The sequence below is a fragment of the Eulemur rufifrons genome, chromosome 7 (assembly GCF_041146395.1).
Source record: "Eulemur rufifrons isolate Redbay chromosome 7, OSU_ERuf_1, whole genome shotgun sequence".
In the NCBI taxonomy this organism is placed as follows: domain Eukaryota; kingdom Metazoa; phylum Chordata; class Mammalia; order Primates; family Lemuridae; genus Eulemur; species Eulemur rufifrons.
Genome location: NC_090989.1, coordinates 170,371,415 through 170,391,930, shown reverse-complemented (window position 1 = coordinate 170,391,930; position 20,516 = coordinate 170,371,415). Strand labels below are relative to the sequence as shown.

Here is a 20,516-nt window from a genome sequence, read left to right as displayed (position 1 = left end):
GCTTGAGGCCCACCCTGAGTAATAGAATAATTTGAAACTAATGTGATCAAAAAAAGAATTTACTAACTCAGTGATATTAGATAAAGTAATTGGAAAACACAGCTAGGTTTCCAAGACACAAAGTAAGCGTCTTAATCATTTGTTTAGCCAATTTCAACCAGTCTTGCTACCTGAATAACACGTGTGGTGACCACTCTGCTGTCTGCAGGTGGCCAGTGGTGATAACACAGCCATGTACAGGGGCACAACCTTATTTGCTTTTATGAAAGCTTGAATGTTGAAATTTTCAGGAAAGACGGTTCTTTATTTTTTCCCCCGTAACTTCAATTTTTGTGGGAACTTTCTCATGCCATTAAAGATTCTAAAAAAAGAGTTCGAATGGCTGCATAGTGTGCCTTCTCTTAGTCATAGCTATAGTTTCGGGGGGTAGTTTGGTGCATTTGTGGAGCTGTCTCTGTGGTCAGATCAGGGTGCTTGGTTCCCCTGTCTTACTGGCCATGTGACCATAGGCAAGTTATCACCTTCTTTTAGCTTCCCTTATCTGTAAAGAGAGACTGAAAGAGGAGCTCACAGGGTGCTTGGGAGGAGACTTAATGAGAGCGTGTTTTAATATTTGTCCCTGTAATCAACACACTGCTTTTATTATTTATCACCTAATTTCCTCTTGTTGAGCTTTTCAGTACTTCTTTATGGCACTTTTTCCCTGTAACATGGGACAGGGGAGGAATGTGTTCTGTGCTGTAGAAGTGGCCCACATGTGTTCTTTGTAGGTAGGGCAGAGATATGACCCTTGATTTTTACCAGCACATACCCACTGTGTAAAGAGTAGCACATGTGCGCGCGCACACACTGTTCTCTGTTGCATTCCCTCCAGATTCTATTGACACGATCACTGCTCATTTTCTTAATCAGAGGGTCCTAATTTCAAACAATAGCAACTGTCAGGTTTTTGGTGAACAATGCAATTCTTGATGTGACAAAGAGACCATCTCTGTAATCTGCCTCTGAGAGGCGTGGGTGGTTGGCTTGGGTGTTGGACACAGATCATTTGATTATAGAGTTGTCATTTCTGAACTCTGTTGTTTGAGCTGGGTCAGTAGCTCCATTATGCACTTTTGGTTTGCAGGATTTATCACATCCTCTGCAGACATCTCCCCAGAATCAAAAAGCACTTGCCGAACCTTTTGGAATTACATGCTGTTCACATGGTGAAACCAACCAGGGGAGGTAGAGACAAGAACATGAGTTCCCCTCCCAAGCCAAACTAAATCACAGTTTTGATTTTTATCTCCGATTTTGAACATGATTTTCAGTCTGTGCTCTGACTAATCTCTTTTGAAAAGTACTTAGAATCTTTGACTGCTCAATAGTTGCTTCTGTGGTGACAAAATAGTGCAGCATGAGATTTTCAGGGGCAGGAGTAGCAAGCAAGCAGGTCATAGAAATCTGTCCTGTTCCTTTTGTGCTTGCCTGGAACAGCTGCCATTTGTTGAACACTTGCTGTGTGCCAGGAACTGTGTGCTGGGTGTTTTACAAGCATCTTCATTTAATCCACTGTTGACTGTTGAAGTAAACCCAAGAGAACGATGTGGTTCAGAGATGTTAAGTAAGTAGCCCAAGGCCACAGAGCAGTAGAGCTAAGTGGAAGAGCCAAGGCTCAATCCCAAATCTGGACAATGCCGAAGGGGTCTTAGTCACCTCGTGTCTCTGCAATAGGTTGTGCAGTCTGGTCTGCCTCCTGACAGCAGTTAGACCTGGAGGGATGCCTCTTTAGGAGTTGTCAGAGTGTTTAGTAAAAAAAATCATAATGTAATCACCTTCTGGACTTAAATATTTTCTGCCATCTTCAGTTTTTTAGAACCAAATGACAAATTCTAGGACAAACATCTTCCTTAATTAAATCGATGGCCTATTTCTATTTTAAGCGTTAGGAGACTAATTTCTATTATTAAGTTAATCGACACATTGGAAGTGAGAAATCTATCATTTCAATATAAGATGAGTTTTGACTTGAAAAACTGGACAGTTTCTAGTGTTTGCTAATCTGCTCCAGAAGATGTGTTTAAATTGACACACGTCCAAGAATGCCAGTTGACTGGCCCCGTTTTTCAACTCTAGAACAATAATTTGTTGACTAGGCAACAGGACAAAAGTCAGGGGTAGCTTCTTTTCTTGACTCGTCCTCGGACCTCCATCAAAGCACATACCATGTGTTTGAATTTTCTGCTTAGGTGATGTCCTTGCGTTTATGTTTGTATCCTTGGGGCCTAACACATCCTCAGGCAAACAGTGGGCACTCAATAGATGTCAAATTAATATTTGAGTGAATTGGATGCTTAATATTTTCCCTATTTTATCTAAAGATAATCAGGCCAAATATTTTTTTATTATGTCCAGAATTTATTTAACATTGCTTAAACACTTTACATAATTTATTTTATCTTTGATTGCTAACCCTTAACTATAGGAATTTATATTGTTAGCTCTATTTTGCAGATGAGAAACTGAGGCTTGAGAAGGTTAAATAGCAAGTCCAAGGTCACCACAGGCCAAATATTTAAGGTTGCAGATTTTGATAGGAAGTTTGGTTCAGTTAAACATAATGTGGTCTCCTCACTCACCTGCTCTTCTGCCCGATGCAAATGTGTAACTGCACCAGTTTGCATTTTTTAAATCTTCGATTTCCCAACTTTTTGGAAATATTTTCCTGGGTTCATTTTCATTTAAATGGTAATTTCCAGCTTTGTAAGGGGAAACTATTTCCCAGGCATTTAATTTGCATCGGTCTGCAAGACTCAGTATATGAAAACGCCAAGTTGTATCAACATCTGCAAATTGGACCTGTCTTGCATATTAGTAACTTACGTCTCCTAGAATTCAAAGACTGCCTTAAAACCTGCTAAGTGTTTTTTTTTAAATTAGAAGAAAAGAGGGGGAAAACCTGTCTCTTTGTTTGCAAACAAGTAACATGTGGAGCAAAAACCATGAAATTAATGTCTCTTGATGTGCAGCCAAATCTGAACAAAACATAAACTTTGAGTAATTAGTCTGTGTGTGTTTGTGTGCACGCTCATTCCTCCATCTCAGTCTGGAACTGTTTGTGGCATACGTAAGCCCTCTGCCCTGATGACACGGTCATTATTTGAAAATAGTGACCACATAATTCTTTGAATTAAAAAAAAAATCTGTTTCAAAATACGTGATATTTCAAGTGTTTGTAGTATTCCATTCAAGTTGGTCTTAATAGCTGCTTCTAGGAATAATGATTCACTTTTGAGTATGGTATTATACAAGCTTGGCTTAACCAGATATATCAGGGTAGCTTTAAAATTAAGTTGAGTAATTGCTGCTGTGCCTGAAAGGACTGTTTAATGACACAAAACACAACCTCCTTGCTTCTTTCACCAAGTGAAATAATATGGTACACTGGCCCTGTCCACAATAGATTCTTGTTCTAATAGAACTCACTATTACCTGTTTAATAAAGTTTCAACCTTTGATATGAAACCTTATGAGGTAAAGTCCAGTAGAGCATGGTTGAGTTTTCAGAAAGGCACATACATCCTCTAATGCCATTTACCACCACATTTAAAGGAATGAAATATCCCCTGTAGGTTCTCCGTGAGCAGGATGCGTGCTACTGCTTTCATAGGTGAAGTGCTGGGGAGGATGGGCCGGCCCAAATATAGCAACTGAGTGATAGCTGTATGCAATTCAGAAATGCAACTCCATTTTAATTAGAAATAAGGAGAAAAAAGATGCAGATTTGATTTTATTCCAAGGAGAGCAAAACAGCATTATTGTTTTGAAAATGAAAAGAAACATTAATTTTCATCCCTTTTTGCTAATGTAATGTAGTCTAGAAACAAAATGAGAAAACTGTAAACATTTAAGGTAGAAACTAGGCATCAAGGCAAGTTTTAACTATATTTCTATTAAGATCTAATTTAATAGTTGATTTAGAATCAAGTTATCTGGGGCTATATTTTATTAAGTTTTATTTGCTTGAGTAAAATACCAGTGGATAAAGAATTACTCTTCATGTTGGAAAATACACTGATAAAATAAAAACCATACATACTTTATTTTGGTTAGGGTACTCAGTTTTGACTGGATTTAAGACATTTTTATGAGTCTTTCTCTTTTTACCTAACTCAGTTGTTGAAAATTCCCAGGCTCCTCTTCTCGCTCTAAACATTCTTTTATTTTTCAGAACTGCCTGCTGGTTGGGAAAAGATTGAAGACCCTGTCTATGGTATCTACTATGTAGAGTAAGTGCCTCTTCACAATCCACAAGTTAGTCCTTACCTTTCTGTAATTATGTACATTTATATTCATAGAGCTTGCCATCATTATAAGGTACAGACTACATAATACTACTATTAATTTTATAATAAAACACGTGCATATTTTAATGAATGAGGAAAAAAATTCAGTGACTCGGGATAGTAAATCATGATATTAAATTCATGAGGGCAGGATCTGTGTGTTCCGTTTACACTGTATCACCAAGGCCCAGCATAGTCCTGGCGTTATGGCCGGTACTCAGTAAGTATTGGTTGAATGAATTCAATAGATCAGAGGAAGAGGGGCTGTTGACCTTCAGAAGGAGTATCTGTTTTGGCTACTAACACTTTTTGTCCTGCCCAGATCTGAACTTCTTAGTAATTATTTATTCATGTAGGCATTCTAAAAGAGTCTGACAAATCTTAATAATTTATGCAGTGTTGCCAAGATTAAAAAGGAATGGAGAACTAGCCTAAGTGGCAAGACTTTGTGTGCCTTTCTGCCTCTGTCTTGCCCGAGGAGCGTACATGTGGCTTTTGTTTTCTCTTTTTAAAAGTCTCAAATTTTCATCATGGCTTCTTTATTCTAGCATTGGGCACACACTTTTTCCTTTTATCAGAACTACCGATGAACGGTATGATTCGAAAAGAAAATAAAAGAAACCCAAGATTAGAGCACTGAAAAAATATGCTTTATAGCATTTCCTCTGAGAAAGATGAGAGAGAACTAATAAAAGATCCTTCAAAAGAAACAGATGTCGTGTGAATGTTGTACGTTCAGATAACTGCCACACTTTCACTGCTGGCAATGAAAAGTCATTTGTATGATACCTGCTAACATGAGCATAGGATACAGAAATGCCAGGCCATAAAATGCTGTGTCTTATTGTAAAATATTGAATTCAATACAGCAAGTGTCCTTGACCACTACTAACTTTACCTCCCCTTTACCTAACAAGAAGGATGGGCAGTCTAGAGCATCAGACAGGCAAGCCTGGCTGTTTCTCTGACCCTCATAAAATAAATTTCCTTTGTCCCTCAACTAGTTTGTGCGTTAAGAGAGAACAGAAACAGGTGACAACAAGCTTTAGTGGGTAAAGAGACTTGGTTTGAGGGGCAAGTTGTTATCTTACTATGCTGTTCTCCTTCCTGTGTCTTTTCAGATCCATGTGCCTGTTAATGGTAGACTATTTCTTAGAAAGAAATGGCCTACAAGATTTAGGAAGTAAACATGTATGCCTTTAATAGAAATTAAGGGCAATCAAACTGTCCACCCTATTTGACAAGCCTGATATTAGAAAATAAAGCCTGATTTTAAAAAGTATTTAGAGTTCTGAATAATCACAACAGTATATTCCCAAACTTAAATGAACTGTTAATTTGAATTAAAAAATATATATATATATATACACACACACGTGAATGTATGTATGCTTGTGTGATGTGATATTTGTATAGTGTGTATGTACACATACATATACACACATATGTGCACTAAATATGAAGTGGCAAAAAACATGTATATATATGTATTCATATGTACACGTGTGTGTCTGTGTGTGTGTATTTTTGCTTTTGCCATAGCTTTGTTAGTTTTGTAGCCACCTAAAGTGTCTGGGTCTTTGTTACTTTGAACATATCATATCGGCTTGGTTAACTCTATTTGGAGTCTCTCTGCCCAAGACCTATGTGTTTAATCCTGCCTCCATGTTTATTGATGAAAATAGTTGACACATGTTAGTAGAGGTCTTTTTTTTAACTTTATTATTTGGGTGAATGCATATGCCTTTGTAAACCCTACTGTAGAACGTTACTAAGCAGTCCTGGCATCATACTATAGACAACGCCACATTTCCACTTTGACCTCATTTTTCGATGATTCCATAATCTGCTTCTTCTTGAATTAAAGCAACTTCCGCTGTCAGGTGAGATGGTGGACATTTGGAGAGAGTCAGTGGTCAAAATCCTGGGATTTGAAAGCAGGCCGGCCTGAGCTTGCATGCCTGCTTACTGCTTACTGGCTGTGTCATGCAAGGTGAATCATTCTCTGCTCAGAAATTTACTTTCCTTGTTCATAAGACAGCAATAAAAATAGGACTTACCTCCTGGCATTTACTGAGGATTTTAAAATAAAAAGCATGTAAAACAGGTAGCACGGTGCTTGGTACATATAAGCAGTCAGAACTAGAAGCTTTTCATTTTTATTTCCTCTTTCTAACTGTACATTTTGACACCTGAGGTTCAGCATGTCAGACCACCTGCTCTGCTCACTTTTGATCGAGGCACTTGGCCTGACTGGCATTTTGCTGGTGGGATGAGATGTTTCCTAACTGTTTGTCTTCTTCCCCAGCCACATCAACAGGAAGACACAGTATGAGAACCCAGTTCTAGAAGCCAAACGGAAGAAGCAACTTGAGCAGCAACAGCAGCAGCAGCAGCAGCAGCAGCAACAGCAACAGCAGCAGCAGCAGACAGAAGGTTGGCCTCTTCCTCTGGGCTTTTTCTTGAGCAGCAGAGTGTGGGGCGAAACCTGGGCGCTGACACCCCCGTGTGGTCAGAGCCGGCCTAGGTGACCAAGTCGTTCTGCCAGGCGGAGGACCTCATGTCCTGCAGGGAGGAATGCAGGGCTGCTGCTAGAGTCCCCCCTTGCCACATCTCGCTGGACAGCTAAAATGGAGATGCTTATTCAAAGGCACCCCAGTCTCTACTTTAATTTAGAAAAGAGTGTCATTAGGTTGGAGAACTTTCTGGTGGTGAAGGAATTCTCTTGCCCCCACAGCATTTGTGTCGCAACTGGTATCCAAATCCAAACCACTTTTAGTATTTTTACTTTAAGCAGAGTTACTGGGCATGAAAATAACTTTTAATTTTAGGAACATTCATGTGAGAATCAGAAAGAGCTGGTAGTTTTATGTGCTTTTTAAAAATTACAAATTCATGTTCTTTGTAAAAATATAAAGAATTCAGGAGTGTAGAACATTAAATTCTCCCCTGCATGCCCCCTTCCCATTCAGAGATAAACACTACGCAGAAATTTTCTAGGGACATATAAATATCCATATTTTAACAAAATTTCATCATATATATATACACACACACAGAGTTTGTATGTGTGTGAGGCCTGTTTTTCTCACTTTTTATTTCTTACACATATTTCAAAGTCCATTAATACAGATTTTAGCTTATAATTTTTAATAGCTGCATAACATTCCATTTTGTGTCTCCACTTTAGCCATCCATTTATTAATGGATACTTTTCCCCGGTTTTTTTTCATTGTGATCTTTTAAAATAATAGACGTAATACCCCTTCAATATAATATGTGAATATCAAATGTAACACTTCTGTTATTATACTATTGAATATAGTGAATATAGATCTTAGACAACAAGTTGGCAAACTTTTTCTGTACATGACCAAATACTAGTAGCCTTTGTGATTCATAACATCTCTGTTAGAACTACTCACCTCTGCCATTGTAGAATGAAGACAGCTATAGACAATATGTAAATGAATAGGTGTGGCTGCATTCCAATAAAACATTTATTTGCACTTCATGTAATTTTCATGCATCACAAAATATTCTTCTTCTTTTTTTTTTTCCCAACCAGTTGAAAATATAAAGACAATTCTTGGCTCACAGGCTGTATGCCGACAGGCACTGGGCCCAGCTTGGCTAGTAGGCCATAGCTTGCCAACCACTGACCTAGGTTATATAATTTAGAGAGAGAGGGTATGTGTGTGTATGTGTCTGTATAGTCACTTGTAGAAAAGTTCTCTACTTTATCTCTTTTCTGTCTAAAAAGAGCTTTTGAAAATATTATTTTTCCTGAGCTGGTGAAACTTGGTAGCATCAGAACATGCAGTTTGGGGAATGGGAGTGTGCGATTGATTATGGTAGCTGAGCAGGAGAGAGACTCGGAGGTACATCTCCAGGGTCACTTGCTGTGAGTTATTTCTGGGCCTCCCAGGTGAATAAGACTATAGTTAGGAGCCGGGAGTATTTGTAATGGGTCTTGTTTGGATTTCAGAGACGAGAGAGAGAGCATCTTAGCAAACTGCTGAAATCCACCTTTATCTACCTCACTACTTAAGACAAACAGACCAGTTGCATGACTCTATATCTTTCCTGACATTTTTTGCCTGGTCTCAGTTTGCACTGTCCAGTCAGAGAGAACTGAAGTTTTTATTGGTTATATCACAATATTTCTTTCCCCAAAAGTCTTAGACAAGAGATAGAGATCTTGATAGAATGAGGTCAGATACCAATTTCTTTTTAATCTAAGCTGTGTGCCCTTGGTTTTATTGGCTTGGGTATTACTGAGAAGAAGGTGAGTCATGAGCAAGTCGACCAGCCATTTGAAGGAAAAACAGGAAACTGTTTCTCTTCTTTCTTGCAGAATGGACAGAAGAGCATTCATCCCTCGTGCCTCCTGTTATTGCAGCCCACCCCCCAAGCAATCCAGAGCCAGCCAGAGAACCTCCACTTCAGGGTAAAGTGTTTCTATAATGGCGTCATGGTTTTAGCTCACAATCTAAATTTTTAAAGGTCCTTTAAATAGTGAATGACTTTAAATGACTTGTAACTCCCAAATCATTCCTTTGATAGTGAGAACTGTAAATAATGAAAGCAATTCTAAATGCATCGTTAATCAGACCTATCAAAAAATTAGAATCCTTTCTGAATAAATTTCTTCAACTATTTGTAACACTTTAAAAATAATGACTACTTGTTAAAGGATCATTTAAACCAAAGTTTCTCAACCTCAGCACTACTACCATTTTGGCTAGGTCGTTCTTTGTTGTGTGGGGCTGTCCAGGCATTGTGGGATGTACCCTGTCCGCTAGACGCCAATAGCACACAGCCCACCTCTCTCCCCCATTATGACAACCAAAAATGTCCCCAGATAGTGCCAAATGCATTGGGAGCAAAAACATCCCAGGGTTGAGAATCAGTGATTTAGAGACCAAAAATAGTCAATACTGGGTTAAATAAGATAAATTGAAAACTCAGCCTTAGATATTGCAAGATTCTAGCCAGCACATTTACTTTTGACAAAGATTTTCCTGTAAGTGTAAATGATTAGATGTTATGTTTTAAGTTCTCACCCCTATTCTTGTTGCAGTTTCAGCATGTATGCATGTTTATGTTTCAGTGGGTCTTACGCATTCATATTCATATGTTGTGTGAGACCTCTCGAGAGGATCATTCTTGAAAATCAGAAGCTCCAGAACTTTGCAACTTTCAGGCCTCATTACTCTGAAATGATAGGAAATATTTTCGTTTAGTTTTTCCTTTTCTTTTAAATAAGGAAAGTCAAACAAGCATCATGCGTGATAGAGGTGGGGAATGTTTATGGTACAGAACCGTTGAAAACACTGTAAAATTTGTCTTCCTCTGTACATTTTTAAAGAGATCTAATTGTGTTAGATACAAAAAATAAGTAGGCTAACTCTTTTCTCTAATTGTGATTCCTCCTAATATTTTTCCTAAGAAAGAAATTATTTCTCTGCTAGTTGACATTGTCATAGGATTAGTATTAATATCAACTTATGTAAAACAGTTTCTTCTGGAATAGACACATTTTTAGTGGTGATAGTGGCTTTAATAAATATAGGACATAGCAGATAACAGTATATTAATTAATATCAACATGACTGTGGCCTCTTCAGTATTTTTTAAATATAAAATTCCTTCTGCGGGCTCATCCCTTCCCCCCTCTCACAGTGCACAGCTACACCAGCCTCTTTTTAGTTCCTTGAACCAGCAGAGCTGTGGGCCACTTTTGAGCCTTTGCAAAGACTATTCCCTCTGTTTCCAGTTGTCTTTTCCTCCTACTCCTTACTTTGCTAACTCTTGTTCACCTCAGGTCTTGGCTAGATTCCTCTATCATAGTCACTCTGAATCCTCCTATAGTTCTCATTTGTAGAATTTTTATAGTTGCAACTAATGCTGATTTGTGTTCCGTTATTTAACAATAGCTTCCTCGTTAGACTTTAAATCCCATGGAGGCAGGAGACTGCGGTTTTTTGGTTATTGGTTCCCCCTCTCCGTTATGGGATAACCTCAAGCAAAGCATAATCCTTTGATACCTAGTTTCCGCTGAAATTATTCCTGCATGAAACAGTATCTATCTATCCATCCATCTACAAATACACATATGATAGCCCGGCTTCCTTAAATAATTGTCTTAGAGATTAAATAAATTAAAGCTTTAAAGGTTCATGTTGTGGTTGCCAAATATTAGTGCACCAACTAAGAGTCCATATGGTATTTATCTGTATTAGAAACTTCATCTCAGATTCTTAACTTTTCTTTCTTCTAGGCATTTTTTTCTTCTTCTTTTTTTGTTTATGCCTCTTGGATCCAATGGTGGTCTGGGAAAGTTCAGGTTCACAGAACTCTCCCTGGGATCAACTTACTTATTTTTACAACCCTTCTACTGTGTAGTCTCCATGTTGATCCTTGTCTTTCAAACACTATAATGTTTGGAATTTAATCAATACCAAAGAGACCAGTTAAAATCCATACCTTTTGACTCCAAGCTGCAATTGGGATCAATATTAACTTAGATGTTAGCCTCGTTGGCTTTGACTGTGAGTTACCTACCTGCTGGTTAAGGGTCTTGATCACCATCCAGTCTTTCTTATCTTGGGTAGTATCTAATGTTGATAGTGCTATCAGGAAGAAGCCATAAAGTTAACTTGGTTAGATTATTTGGTATGAATTTTGCTAAGTTCACTGCTCAACTAATCTCTCCCGTGGCCAAGATTAAAGTTCTAATCCCAGCACATGATAATTTCAGTGATGTGCTCTTACAAAAACTCTCCAGCTTCAAACTTACGCTTGGAGAGAGATTTTTGCAGTTACCTCTCCACTGTGCTCACTCTAATACCACCACTCATCGGTACAATAACTCATTGACTGAGCTCTTATTATGTGCCAGGCACCATCCTAAGCCCTTTACCCACATTATCTATCACGGTTATTCCTCACAGCTGTCACGTGAGGGTGGGTATCACCGTCACCTCTGTGTACACATGTGACACCCAGGCAGAGGGAGATTTAGTAACTTGCCGAAGGCCACACATGAAGTAGTAGAGCACAGATTTGAACACCCGTTTTCGTTAGGAATAGTTTAACTTCTGGCTGAAGGATTTTTGTGGTGGTTTTGTTTTCTGTGGGGCACCTCATTGCATGGCCTAAGTGTGTGCTGCCAGTACAGAACCACTCATTATATGTTGCCATGTAAATTTATTACAGTTAAAAAATTAAAAATTCAGTCCCTCAATCCCAGTGGCCACTTTTCAAGGGCTCAATAGCTCCATGTGACTAGTGGCTGCCATATTGGACAGTGCAGGTATAGAGCATTTCCACCGTCATGGGAAGTGCTGTTGGGCGACAGTGGTCTGGGGTAGTGTCAGACACTAGTGTCGAGAATAGTGCCAGCCTGGCTGGGAAAGAAGCACCTAAGGGTTGTTCACGTCCAGAGTTTTGGGCCAAGACACAAAAGATCCTGATTCAGTGAATCTAGGGTGGGAACTAGAAATGAGTAGAGGTTAAAAAAATACTTGGGTGATTTTTATACACAGTCAGGTCTTACAGCTGGTGACTAGTCAACAAAGGTTAGTATCTCCCCAAAATTACCTGCACCACAGGGCTGCAGCAGAGAGCTCTAAATTCCACTGCCTCTGGGGAGAAAAGCGTTTCTTCCCAAAAGATGCGTTAACTAATGACCTACCCATACATGAAAAGTAATAAAATGTGCATAAATGTGAAACCCTATGCTCTTCCCTCCCTCAATAAGCATTGGGAAAAGAAGTCATTCATATAATTTCAAAGCTCTGCTCATGTCTCCATTAAGTCGAAAACATTCTAAGCACAAAATATGCTAATGAATTTTCTTAAAAATTAGAGAAACTGCCAGACATATTTTCACATTTTCTAACTTTGCCTATAATAAGAGTGAAAAGGCTCCAACACTCAAACACACCTCTTTTCAGCCTCCTCAGAGACATATGAAATCTCATTTCTGTGTGCTTTTGTGTGTTCATTCACTCAACAAAAATTTTTGAAGCACGTGAAGGTACTGGAGAGTATTCTAGACACTGGATATGCAAACAGAAATCCTCATGGAGCTAACATTCTAGTGGTTTCGTGTGTGTGCACATGTAAAGCCCCTCATGCATGAGGGTGAGGGACAGGACAACAGAAAGCCAAACCAGTAAGTTAGATGTATACCCTGTTGGAAGGTGGTCAGTAGTTAGGACAGAAATAAAGCAGGGAAGGGGATCAGGAATATTGGAGGAGGTACTGTAATTTTTAATAACATGGTTAGGAAAGGTCTCACTGAGAAGGTAATGGCTGTCGACGTCTCTGCATAACAGAAATGTGGTTTTTTTTCCAAGCTTCTGGAAATTCCTAGCAGCCTCTGCTACAGGAGTGTAGGTCATTCACCTCCCACCCCCAAAATAAAATTGGGGGGTTATCTTACCTCTCATCAGTTTTCCATCTGGTAATTGGCTTGGCAGCTGTGTCCCCAAAGCCCTTGCTGCGAGTGATATCACCCTCCTGGTGCCTTGGCAGGTGACTTTGCATGACAAATCCTACTAAGTCTTGCCTTTCTTTAGCCACTGTGACAGGGCTGTAGTTTGTCAAGCTTCCAGTGAGCCTTGGGACTGCGCTAGAGAGGCAGTTAGTGAGCGGACCTCTGACTACAGGCAGTTTAAAAGAGCTTTCTTTTTAAGAGCCAAAAACTCTTAAAATCTGCAATTAAAAATTGTATGCATGCCCAGAGGCCTTTTTAAGGCCTTTTAGATAGAGCTAACCAAAAATAACCTTTCTGGGTGCCAGTCTCTTGGTGCCAGTGGTATATGGGAACTTCTTTTTCTCTCTCCTTTTTTTTTTTTTTTTTTGATAACATATTTGTTAGAAATGAAATGGAACAGATGGGATGATGGGGCCACTGTGGCCAGAGCAGGACCTAGGACATGAAATTAGGAGAGAGGAAAGAGTCAGCTAGTGGAATTAGGTCCACTACTTGGGATAACTGGAAAAATTCCAGTGAGTTTCTCAATTGTAGAGAAGTATCTAATAAAACTTCCCCCCAAAACTTTCTGGTTTGTGTCTAAAATGTTATTTTTGAATGTATCAAGAAAACTCAATAAAACTTTAGGTAACATGTTTCAAAGTTATTTAGCTATATTATCTAAATATAATGTCTGTTAATTTATCTTAAATAAGACAGCTGAATTTAGAGCTATGTGGCTCTTGTTAGTAACTACTTAGGTTAGTTTGGGTTTATTTTTGGTTTTTTTGTTTTGTTTGTTTGTTTTTTTAATATCCTAAGCTACATGTCCTAAGCTTTCTTAAAACAATAAATATTAGCAGTGGATATGTGTTGACTATTTAACAGATCATTAAAAAGTGCCAATAAGTAGGGAAAATCAATTGAATGTAGAATTTAAGTTATGACCCTCAATTTTGAAATAGTGATTCTACATTTTTGTCACATTATTCTTTGTGAACATAATGTATTTTCTGGTATTGTCTGTGCATTTTCAGCCTGAGTTTTCTGTTTGATTAAAAACTAAAGTTTTTGCTCAGTTGCTTTTATAAGTGGAAGCCACGCCCAAGGCAGCATTTTGGAACCTGTATTGCAAAAAAAAAAAAGACACAAAACAGACCAATTCCATTTTCTGTGAAGGAGCTTGTAGAGGCTCAGTTGCTGTACGTGAACTTTAAGAAGTGTGTCGCATAACTGGGACCAGTTTCATCCTTCTCTAGTATTTTCTTTTGGACCCTCAAGCTGATGCACCCTATGTATTAAATGCAGTACCCTGTCCTTAAAACAATGGTGCCTAGGACACCCTTGTTACTGAAATCAAGAGAGGACTTTCTTAAGACATGTATATGCCCAAAGGCTCCAGCACACAAGCTTGGAGAGTTATCTGTATGTTTTCTCACATTGTATATAATTCACCTTTTCACTCATGGTTCCATGTGCTTTTCTTGTTTTAATCCAGGCAAACCCTTTTTTACACGAAACCCTTCTGAGTTGAAAGGCAAGTTCATTCACACGAAGCTGCGGAAAAGCAGCCGTGGCTTTGGCTTCACAGTGGTCGGAGGGGATGAACCTGATGAGTTTCTCCAGATCAAGAGCTTGGTCCTAGACGGTCCTGCTGCATTGGACGGCAAGATGGAAACAGGTAGAGTCCACATGGCCTTACCACGTTCTGTGTGGTGAGACTTCTGCCCAGCTCTCGAACAAGAACAAACAACATCATGGTTGCACAGATGCATAAATGTCCTTTAAACTTGAGAGTGAGCCAGGTCTTTACACTATATAAATTCATCCCTTGGTACTTATTAAAACCTTCGAAGCCATTTTAACTTTGGGAAACTTAGGGTGTTATTGAGTATAGTAAAGCAGTAATTTACTGAAACATAGATCCACTTGCATAAATGAATTCTAAACTTGGATTTCCACCGTGAGAATTTTTTTCAAAGAAAGCTTCAGTGTTCTTTCAGTGATTATTATATTTTCATTAGCAGGGAAGACACTAGATGCTGAAAGAATGCTTTATTAACAGTTAAAATAGCTAGAAGAGTGAAATTGAAATGTTCCTAACACAAAGAAATGATAAATGCCTGAGGTGATGGATACACCGATTACCCTGATTTGATTAATATTCCTGTATCAAAATATCACTTATACTCTATAAATATATGCAACTATTATGTACCCATAATAATGAAAAATGAAAAATTTTTAACAAATCAGTAATAGAAGCAGTCCCTTTACGCCCAATAGTATCACCCCCAAATCCAGTTTCATTTCAGCTTTGTATTAGTAAAATGTTATGTTTTAGTATTGATATCACTTTTCTGGGTGCTGTTTTTTTAAACCCCCAAACTCTTACCTTTTACAGGAGACGTAATTGTCAGCGTGAATGACACCTGTGTTTTGGGACACACACATGCTCAAGTTGTGAAAATCTTCCAGTCCATTCCCATTGGTGCCAGTGTGGACCTTGAACTCTGCCGAGGTTATCCATTGCCTTTTGACCCAGATGACCCCAATACCAGTCTAGTGACCTCGGTAGCCATTTTGGATAAAGAACCAATTATTGTGAATGGGCAGGAGACCTATGATTCGCCAGCTAGCCACAGCAGTAAAACAGGCAAAGTCAACGGCATGAAGGACGCCAGGCCAAGCAGCCCCGCTGACATGGCTTCAAATGGTCCCCATGGTTATCCCAATGACACTGTCTCTTTGGCATCCTCCATAGCCACTCAGCCGGAACTCATAACTGTTCATATAGTCAAAGGGCCGATGGGCTTTGGTTTTACTATCGCAGACAGTCCTGGTGGTGGCGGCCAAAGAGTGAAACAGATTGTTGACAGTCCAAGGTGCCGAGGCCTGAAAGAAGGGGATCTTATAGTGGAAGTTAATAAGAAGAACGTGCAGGCTCTAACTCACAACCAAGTGGTGGATATGCTGATCGAGTGTCCTAAGGGAAGTGAGGTCACCCTGTTGGTGCAACGAGGAGGTACGTAGCTTTGTTTTGCTCTTTGACTTTTTTTTAACCCCCAAATCATTGCTTAACTTATTGGTCTTCAGGTGACTATTTGGGGCTTTTTCAGTGTGTACTACTTTAAATTCATTTTTATTTAAATGTTTGGAAATACATTCCAAATGCCTTCTGATTTCTCTAAATGATAGCCTCTTTAAGCATATAAAGGCTGTGATTTATACGTATGCAGTTGGAGTGATACTTTAAAACATAAATCAGATTGTACCTTTCGGGAACCATTAAGATTTAAAATCTGTATCCTTTAAGTCTCCTGAACCTGAACCTGAACCTGGCCTGTACAGCCTGCAAAATGTGACTTTGGCCCACTCCTCCAACCTCATGTCACACTCCTCTCCCCCTTCTTAGGGCGCTTTGACCACACTGGCTTCTTTTCTGGAGTTCCTTTAATGCTTCAAGCCCTTTCCTGTCTCAGGGCCTTTGCACTTGCTGTTGCCTCTGCTTGGAATGCTCCATTCTTAGCTCTTCCTGGCTGGCTCAGTCTTATTCAGGGTTTTTGAGAAAGGGCTTCTCTGATCACTTTATCTAAAGTAGCTCCCTCACACCTCCATGTAATCTTTACCACATCACCCCATTTCTTCCTGGCCTTTATCATGATCACTATTATTATTAGCACAGGGAATTATTTTGTATATTTATTTATTTTTCCTTGTCTCTCTTTCGCTAGAATATAAGTTCCATAAAGGCCGGGGCCCATGTCTGCATGTTGACTGACGGCTGTTATCCCCAGCATTTAACACAACACCTGACTCCTTCTAGGTATTCATGAATGAATAGGTATTAGGTATTGAATGAATGAATAGGTATGTGATTACTTATATTTGGCAGGAACAACAGCTCCACTAATCATATTAAAAATGTCCTTCAGCATACTCACATCTTAATGAAGTGGTTGAGAATCTCAGGGATCTGAGATATTCTGAATCTTGAGACCTTAAGCTTCCTTCTTTCTCCTCGCCTGCACCCCCACCCAACCTTGCCCTGCCTGAAGTCCCAAGATCTCTCATTAAGAAATATTTTTCACCATAATGAAATGTCTTACTCCTGGAATATATACTTGTGACTAGTGTTGACTGATCATGTTACACAATGGGCCTGAGAATGGTTGTTCCCCTGTTCCTCGCCAGCATGATTTATTTCATACACAGCATATTTGCGCCCTCTGAAAAGAGATCAAGAGCCACATTTTTATTTCTTCTTTGTTCTGTTGCAACAGTGGAGCTCATTTGTGTCCCAGCAGCCACATTCTCGTGCTTTCATGAAGCTGCATGTTCTATGATCAAAATGACTGGGGTCCTTGGAAGGAAATCCAAACTACAGAGCAATTGTCTGTGTGAACTGAAGTGCTCAGTCAACCCTTCTTATGGAGCAATTATAAAAGCCACTGGGCAGATTTTATTTTTAACAATGTTATTTCTACCAAACAATTTTTTTTTTTTTTTTTGAGACAGAGTCTCACTCTGTTGCCCAGGCTAGAGTGAGTGCCGTGGCGTCAGCCTAGCTCACAGCAACCTCAAACTCCTGAGCTCAAGCGATCCTCCTGTCTCAGCCTCCCGAGTAGCTGGGACTACAGGCATGCGCCACCATGCCCGGCTAATTTTTTTCTATATATATTTTTAGCTGTCCATATAATTTCTTTCTATTTTTAGTAGAGGTGGGGTCTCGCTCTTGCTCAGGCTGGTCTCGAACTCCTGAGCTCAAACGATCCGCCCACCTCGGCCTCCCAGAGTGCTAGGATTACAGGCGTGAGCCACCGCGCCCGGCCTACCAAACAATTTTGAAGTCTCTTCTTGTACCTAGATCGATTGACTGCCCAGATAATTGATTTGTAAACAATGACCAAGATGTAGTAGGTAATGACTTGAACATAAGGATGATGATGATGATGATGATGATGCCTGGCACTTATAGACAAATTGGCAATTTACAAAGTGCTTTCATACCTGCACATGCCTCTGCTCTGATCTTCACTACTTCCTGGGAGATAGGAAGGTGCCAGCCCACAGGAGGACTGAGAAGTCCACTCTTACTCTGTGGTTTCCAGTCCAGTGCTCTGCCCTACTTAACTCTGAATAGCACTGATTTTTTGCATAATTGCTGAATACAGTGGCTGACAACCTGGAAACTTTTAAATAGTTCTTGGTACATCTGACCCATCTCTGATTCAGCCACTGCTCATTTGACAGTCACAAACCACCCTTTTCTCCTACCTCATCTATTTGCTCCTTCACTTCTGCTATTGATGTGTTGGGTTTTTCTATCCCATTAGATTCCCTTCTAAGGAGACCAAATAGAAAGTCTGATTACAACCCACTAATTTACAATACTGTCTGGAACCATATTGCGATGAATTTGTCTAAACCAGGAAACGGTTGTAGAAACATACTCCTTGATTTTAAATATGTTTGTGATCTCTTTTCTTAATTCCTAAGACCTTCTTTTTGTTAATGCTATTATATTTTATGGCATTCATATGGAAAGATCCAGAATATATTGTCACATTAGTCAACATCTACATAGTTTATTCCAGTACCTAATTTAAAATCACTGTAACATCAGCAGTCTTTAAAATACACCATATGTCTTGTGTTTGATTTATGTATAAGATAGAAAGTTTGTACATCTGCAGTTGGCAGGCTAACACCAGCTACTATTAATCATTCTCAAAAGCATATAAATATATCTGTTTCTGCCATATATTAGTTACTTGAATCAGGGCTGACATTTAATCATCTCTCCTGTATGGAGGGGGTATAAGGAGAAGGTTTGAGGAAGGAACAAGACAACTGCTAGGTTAAATGAGAACGTAAATGGCCACTTCACCGATTCTTTCTAGTGAATCTCATTTTGGTTGTAACTGCTAGTAAGCAGATTGGTAAACTCATCCAATCCGCACCGTTCACCCTGCTCAGGAGCTCCTGATGAAGCTTTCTGTGCTTTAAAGAATGGCCTTTCCTACTTTGGGCAGAACTGGCTATGTTTGTAGCATCTATTTTAATTCTTAATCTCCGGAGCTCATTTCTGACATTTGTTCTTGTCAAGATCCAGTATATTTCATTTTTAGCATCTTTAGTCAGTCTCCCTCCCTCCATCCGAAAATTGAGCAGAGGTTGAAATATCATTTATAAATTTCTGGGGTCAGGCTTGGAGTTGCTGGGGAATGTTCATCCACATGCCCAGGCAGCTGAGACCATTCCTGATTTGCTTACACATCTCATCTTCATGAATATCTCCCTGCACATTGGTCCATCACTCGAGTGTTGAAAGGGCCGTGCCTTCTTCCTGTGCCTGGCTCCAGTCTTCCCGTCGTGTGTCCTGTCCTCCTTCTCCCTCTGCTGTTTGGTCAGGAGAGTGCTTTTTATTGTTTTGTTTTGAATACAGCATTTGCATTTAGCAATCCTGTCACCTGATACCAGTGTGAGTCTAGACACTTGTTTGAAGTGTTTGGAAAGTCAGGCTAGACGGTGATTACTAAAGAGCTTTTTTTTTTAATTAATAAAGTATATAAAATTTATACCATAAAGGTTTTTCACCTTCTTAAAAAAGGAATTATATGTAGGTAGTGTAACTGCCTGTGCCCCTCTGTGTCAAGTATTTTGTGTATTCAGCTAATTCACACATATTAGCGGTGCGACACTCTTTAAGATGTGATTTTGTGTTGAGTCCCAACACTCTGTTTCAAGAGAAGATTTGTCAATACTTTATGAAAGTGCAGAATATATGCTTTGCTTTCGAGAGAAAGTGAAGAAAACTTCACTGAGGGTGTCGAGAGCTGGCCTCTAAGTCAAACTCTTGTCTTAAACTGCTGTATACCCTTGAGCAGGTCACTACTTCTGCCCTGACGTGCTCATTTTTTATTTAAAAAAATGGATGTTTTGAACTGGAAAATCTTTTGAGCAGTCCCTTCTGGCTCTAATTTATGCCAAGAATGGCTTTATTGTTGTATAGAGGAAAGAACACAAGATTCTGGAGCCAGAGAATGCAGGTTTGGATCCCAGCTCCTTTGCTTGCTCTGTGACTTTAGGCAAGTTACTTACCTTCTCTGAGCTTAGTTCACCATCTGAAAAACATAGGAATAATAATACTTGTCTTGCATGGGCTTATGATATACGTAGATTAAATAAGGTAGCATTTGTGCCAATCGCTGGCACAGTGGTAATCACCTGATAAATCAATCAGTGGTGTTTTGCTCATAGTGCCTAATACCAGAAGCAGTTGAGTGTGGATGGCTTTTTATTAAAAAAAAAAAAGGCTCTAAGATATGATGTTCAGGCATCTGTATTTTTTTTTTTTAATAAGCTCCACTGGTGATTCTGATATACAATTAGAGCTGCAAATAATGTTAGGCTCATGCCCCCACGGTGCCTTCTAGTTTTGATTCGATGACATATAACTTGCGGAAAAATAAGTTTATAAAGCTATTATAAAAAATTATTTTCATTTTGGAGCAATGTTCTTCTTTTAAAGTCTATTTTAAATCAGCAGCAGATTTCTCAGTCTTCCCTAAGGTCCGTTTCGGCTCCCACGTTCTCCATGTTTCTACTTCAGAGGAGAGCAGAAGGGAGGACTTGACGCTGGAGATGCTCATTGTGAGTCCCGTCTCCCACTGGCCTTTACTGATCACAGCAGTAATGGA

The 20,516-nt window shown here is 39.3% G+C and overlaps 1 protein-coding gene across 12 annotated transcripts in view; it reads left to right on the top strand.

Moving 5' to 3' along the window:
* The window catches only part of MAGI1 (membrane associated guanylate kinase, WW and PDZ domain containing 1), a 607,075-nt gene that overhangs the window by 518,122 nt on the left and 68,437 nt on the right, over positions 1-20,516 (top strand). For all 12 annotated transcript variants that reach the window (XM_069476028.1, XM_069476033.1, XM_069476032.1 and 9 more), the window contains 5 exons: positions 4,214-4,271; positions 6,637-6,764; positions 8,686-8,778; positions 14,312-14,494; positions 15,218-15,838. In XM_069476028.1, coding sequence (XP_069332129.1) covers positions 4,214-4,271; positions 6,637-6,764; positions 8,686-8,778; positions 14,312-14,494; positions 15,218-15,838 — 1,083 coding nt within the window. The remainder of the gene's footprint in view (positions 1-4,213; positions 4,272-6,636; positions 6,765-8,685; positions 8,779-14,311; positions 14,495-15,217; positions 15,839-20,516) is intronic.